We start from the raw sequence: 6,000 nt of genomic DNA, 5'->3' as shown, positions 1-6,000 counted from the left end.
AAACAGGGACAGGAATGCTCAGGGGATAAGGGCTCTAGACTTTGGCCTAGAGAGGAGGTGCTGTTCTGGGGCAGCAGTAAAGGCGTTGGGGAGTCAGGGTTGAGGCAAGTTAGAGAGAGTCAGATGGGACTGCAAATGGCCACCTAGTGACCCCAGGATGAGGGCTGAAAGCAGATTTAAAGGAAGAGAGCAGGAAGGGCTGGAGGCCTGCTCTCTTTTGGAGCCAGAGAAGGCCTAGTTGCCGAATTTTCTGACTACTTCATGCCAACTTTTTTCCTTGATCAAAACAAATAAACCACAGCAATCTCTGCAAGAATGCCTAGTAAGTGAGACCTTCCCCCACCTCTGCCCTGGTAAGAGGTTTATATCTGGGGTCACATTGTTATGAGAGGGTATCTTGATTTTCGAACACAGCAGTTTGTTGTACTACCTTTGATCTGATGGTGAGGATGGTGAGAGTGAAGTTGGCCTCAGACCACCACCACTGAAGCGGGCGGGCACCCCATCAACGCGGGTGCAAGTGAAGTCAATCAGGGCCTTAGGAGTCTGTCTAGGTTAAGTGGCTTCTCAGGTCAGTGTAGAGAAGACTCTGACTGGCCCTTCAGCTGATGGAAGGTCTTTCAGGGAAACTTGTGAATCCTGTTTCACCGCCATCTGCTGGCAGGAACCTGCAATGACAGTCACACGGATTGATGCAGAGATTCTGTGCAATCAGGGATACAAGAAACAATGAAGCCAAAATAGTCTAACTGTGATAGCTGGACAGGCCTCTGTTACTGTAGCATTTATTCCATGTCAATCCGTTTCTTTCAGGCTCTTTCTCTTTTTCGCTGACCCTCTGCTTTATGATGCATGATCTCCTGCGGGTCCTCCTGGTCCCTCCTGATAATATATCCAAAGTAAGAGAGACGAAGTCTCACCTTAAAGGCTAAAGGCTTCCCGGCCCACCAAGTCCATCCATAACTGGAAAGAAACTCTTTGAAGAGTCAGCATTCAACCACAACTTTACAAGGACATCCTGCTTATTTTTTTCCTCTCCATTTCCACAAATGATTCTAGAGCCCTCTTATCAGGCCCTACCCCCTGTGGGCATGATAGGTCCCACTTTCTCTTTGGTTCACACATCTTTTGTGATCTCAGCCCTCCTGGACACTAGCTCAATATAGGCTCCCTGAGGACTTTCAATAGGAGTAATTCAGGGCCTGTCTTCCATTTCTCTGGCCCTTCCATAGCCCCGGAATCCAATCTCAAGTGATTGCAGAGTCTTTTAGGTATCCTTCAGGATACGAGTATCATCACAGCTCAGAGATTTTTTAGCTATAAATTTTATCAAACATTGAGGCAAAAATTTTCCATATTTTTCCCTTTCCTTGTTTTTTTTTTTTCCCAGCATTTTTTATTGTTTCACAAAACTGTTGATTTGAGGAAACTAGTCCAAAATTTATGGAACCTGACCCCATTTAAAACAGTTTTTAAGTTAAAACTGGAGCTCTTCATTAGATCTTGGGTGCTTCAAGCAGTTGTGATGGGCTACTGACCTAAAGGTTGGCAGTTTGAACACACCCAGTGGTACCCTGGAAGAAAAGCCTGTCAGTCTGGTTCTATAAAGAATACAGGAAAGAAAACCCTATGGAGCAGCTCTACCGTGTAACACATGGGATTGTCATGAGTTGGAATGAACTGGACTGCAAGTTTTGTTTTGTTTTGTTTTAGATATTAGAGCTTCTATGACCCTGCTTTGTCTTTTGTAGTCATCAAATTATACTTCATGGGATATATTTGGCTCTTGAAGTACATTGGCTAGTTTCACAAACTATCCCCCATGTAATTTGCTTTCCGTTCACTGACTGCTTTGCATAGGCCCCTCCAACACCAGGCTGGCTGCTCAGATACTATAAACAGGGCCTTTGCTATGGGAGCTGATCTGCATCAGGCAGGCAGGGGCAGCAAGATGGTGCCACACACTCTGGTCCTCATGTCCCTGTTGCTCTGGGCCTCTGGTGAGAAATTAAAAGTGTTTCAATCTCTCTAGAGTAGTATCCTTCTATAGTTGAAAAATGATTTTAACATAGCGTGGGAAATGACAGTTATTTTCAAAATGGAACCAATTATTTGCTGATATGTAATATCACTAGAAGTTGTGGTATAAATGGTATATTTTAATGTATGTGTGAAAAAAGAGTGTGTACATATGTATGCATGGTAATTGCCTGCTCTGATTGCAGGTGCCAGTGGGGACATTGTGCTGACCCAGTCTCCAGCCTCTCTGGCTAAGTCTCAAGGAGAAACGGTCACCATCAACTGCAAGGCCAGCCAGAGTGTGAGCAGCTACTTAAACTGGTACCAGCAGAAACCAGGACAGACTCCTAAGCGACTCATCTATAGCGCAACGAACCGGGCATCTGGGGTCCCTGATCGGTTCAGTGGCAGTGGGTCTGGGACAGACTTCACTCTCACCATCACCAACTTCCAGGCTGAAGACGCTGCAGTTTATTACTGTCTGCAAGGCTATAATAATCCACGCACAAGGCTTCAGCCTCGAACACAAACCTCCCGGGGGCTACAGGCCAGTGAGTCTTCACTGCACCAGCTGCTTTCTTTCTGCTCAGCCCTGAACATGCACTCTTCCTCTGTCTGCCCCAAGGACCTCATCTCCTAGCTAATTCCTCATAGTATTTGTAGGTTCCAGGGGAAAATTAAGGGATGTAGCTTCTTCTGGATTTCCTTTTGTGGTAAAATATACAAAAAGAATGCTGTAAAAATCCCTTCTACGCTTTTTCAGTTTTCATATCACAGGAACCTACTTGTTTCACATGGGTAGGTCACATGACTGATTTGGGAAAGGGTCCAGTGAGTTTTCTACCCTGAAAGATCAGTTCTGTCTTCATTGTGCCTTCTTGACTCTAGGAAGTTCTCATTTTAATTCATTATTTTCCTGGACTTTTTACTTTTTCTGCAATCAACCCTCACAACTCTAACCCGATATTATACCTGGATCCTTCATATTTAAAGTCTCCCTCACAGAAGGTAATCTTCCTCTCTTACTTTTTTCCTTCCGTGGATCCTGTTTTCCAGCCAAGCCATCCTGGTCAATGTCAATGAAGGTGTTTTCCTGCTCTAAGCTCCTATTTCACTGGCCTTTTCTCCCCTCCCCATGTCTTTCAGTGGCACTCATTCTTTCAAAGGCCAGTCTCTAACTCATTAACCCTATCACCCTAGAAACATGTGACAGCTTTCCCATGTTCTATTTTCATTAGTTGTCAATTCCTCTTTAAATTAATCCCTTGGGCACCCAAGATTAATTTAGTGACTGAAGGAAATCATGGTTCTTTCTTGTTGTTAGTTGCCATCTTGTCAGCCTCTCAGTCATGATAACCCAATGAACAATAAGCTCTGAATATTGTCATCTAAAGGGTTTTCATTGGCTGATTTTTCACAAACAGATCACCAGGTCTTTCTCTCTAGTCTCTGTTAGTCTGAAAGTGCTGCTGAACCTGTTCAGCACCACAACACCATGCATAGAGGAAGTGAGGTGAATGAGGCCTGTAGGTCCCTCCTCAGGTTTATGCAGATGCCAGCCTAAGTAGTGTTTCCAGTCAGTGTAGAGGAGACTCCGACTGGCCCTGCAGCTAATGGAGACTTTCTCTCCTGGGAGACAGCAGAGATTCTGGCACCTAGTGAGCAGGATCTGCCTGCTGGAACCTAAAAAGACAGGCACCCGAGGATGATCCAGAGATACTCTGCAACCAGGGATAGAAGGGAAATTAAACCAAAATAGTCTCTAACTGAGACAAGTGGACAGGACTGTGTGGCTTGTAACACTTATTTCATAACCCTTTTCAAATCGTAGACCTATCTGAATAGGAGGATCACCCTGGAGAGAAAACTCCATGTCTAGGTTTTGTCTCGCCTGGAACATAGTAGAGCAGGAGCCTAGCATCTGAGTGGCACCTGTCCTGCAGCTTCTCTTTGTGTGATGTTGCTCAGATTCCATCCCCCAGGAAACTCTATTTCATATCTTGCTTGCTTTCTGTCTTTCTGTCTCTCTTTCTCTCTCTCTCTCTCCCTCCCTCCCTTTCTTCCTTCCTTCGTATCTTTCTTCATTCATTCATTCATTCAATTTGGTTGTGGGAACCATGATTGCACAGTGGTTAAGAGCTATGGCTGCTAATGAAAAGGTTAGCAGCTGGAATCTATTGGCTGCACCTTCGAAACTTTATGGGGCAGTTTAGTGTGTCCGATATGTCCGGATGTATTGGAACCAACTCAATGGGAAAGGATTGCGTTTTTTTGTTGTTGCTGTTAAGCACATACACAAGAAAGCACACACTGATTCAACACTTTCTATACTTCGTAGCTTTTTATGAGGCTCAGGTCAGCAGGTGTGAGCTCAGGTTGAGGTGTACCAAGTGAACATTTATGTAAAGAACGACGGAGTGTAATGGTGAGATTCTTAGATAAAAGGATTGTGGGTCAAGAACTTCTAAAGTGCACGTTTCTTACTTTTTAAATAGGGCAGTGCTTTTTGAATATGCCATTTATGTTTTTTTTGGATTCTCTGATGAAAATAGTTATATTTTAGTTTTCCTGCCATAATTCCTGAAGGTGCCTGAGTAGTACAAATAGTTTGTGCTCAGCTACTAACCTAAAGCTTGGCAGTTGGGACCCATCCAGTGGAGCCGCAGAAGAAAGGCTTAGTGGTCTGCTTCCATGAAGGTTACAGTACAGAAAAGTCTATGGAGCTCAGGGCTGCTCTGTAACACATGTGGTTTCTATGAATTGGAATCAAGTCAATGGCAATGGGTTTCATTTTGCTTGATTACAGTTTCTGGGAATGGAAATATATTCTTGAAGATCACTTATTGAAACTATTCATGAGGAAATGGTATTAAACTCAAGTCAAAGAGTCAAAAATATTTGCAAAGACGACATGAACTTATACACAGAAAACCGTGAGGAATCCTCCAGAAAACTACTGAAACTAATAGAAGAGTTCTGTAGAGTTTCAGGCTAAAAGATAAACATACAAAAATCAGTTGGATTCCTCTGTTGTTGTTGTTACGTGCGGTCGAGTTGGTACCGAATCATAGCTACCCTATGCACAAAAGAACGAAACAGTGCCGAGTCCTGCGCCATCCTCGCAATCATTGTTATTCTTGAGCTCATTGTTGCAGCCACTGTGTCAATCCACCTCGTTGACGGTCTTCCTCTTTTCTGCTGACCCTGTACTCTGCCAAGCATGATGTCCTTCTCCAGGGACTGATCCCTCCTGACAACATGTCCAAAATATGTAAGGTACAGTCTCGCCATCCTTGCCTCTAAGGAGCATTCTGGCCACACTTCTTCCAAGACAGATTTGTTCGTTCTTTTGGCAGTCCATGGTATATTCAATATTCTTCACCAACACCACAATTCAAAGGCGTAAACTCTTCTTCGGTCTTCTTTATTCATTGTCCAGCTTTCAGATGCATATGATGTGACTGAAAATACGATGGCTTGGGTCAGGCGCATCTTAGTCTTCAGGGTGACATCTTTGCTCTTCAACACTTTGAAGAGGTCCTTTGCAGCAGATTTGCCCAATGCAATGCGTCTTTTGATTTCTTGGCTGCTGCTTCCATGGCTCTTGGTTGTGGATCCAAGTAAAATGAAATCCTTGACAACTTCAATCTTTTCTCCATTTATCATGATGTTGCTCTTTGGTCCACTTCTGAGGATTTTTGTTTTCTTTATGTTGAGGCATAATCCATACTTAAGTCTGTGGTCTTTGATCTTCATTAGTAAGTGCTTCAAGTCCTCTTCACTTTCAGCAAGCAAGGTTGTGTCATCTGCATAACGCAGGTTGTTAATGAGTCTTCCTCCAATCCTGATGTCCCGTTCTTCTTCTTATAGTCCAGCTTCTTGGATTATTTGTTTGGCATAGAGATTAAATAGGTATGGTGAAAGAATACAACCCTGACGCACAATTTTCTTGACTTTGAACCAATCAGTATCCCCTTGTTC

At 43.6% G+C, this 6,000-nt stretch overlaps 1 gene segment (V, D, J or C); it reads left to right on the top strand.

Annotated features, from left to right (window-relative positions):
- Positions 1–1,951: 1,951 nt before the first annotated feature.
- On the top strand, positions 1,952–3,297 carry LOC111749010 (immunoglobulin kappa variable 4-1-like). The segment is given in 2 exon segments: positions 1,952–2,000; positions 2,226–3,297. Coding segments are annotated over 2 exon segments (483 nt in total).
- Positions 3,298–6,000: the final 2,703 nt, after the last annotated feature.

Source organism: Loxodonta africana, chromosome 15, assembly GCF_030014295.1.
Source record: "Loxodonta africana isolate mLoxAfr1 chromosome 15, mLoxAfr1.hap2, whole genome shotgun sequence".
Classification (NCBI taxonomy): Eukaryota; Metazoa; Chordata; class Mammalia; order Proboscidea; family Elephantidae; genus Loxodonta; species Loxodonta africana.
Note: the sequence above shows the minus strand (reverse complement) of the source record. Positions and strands in the feature narration are given on the sequence as shown.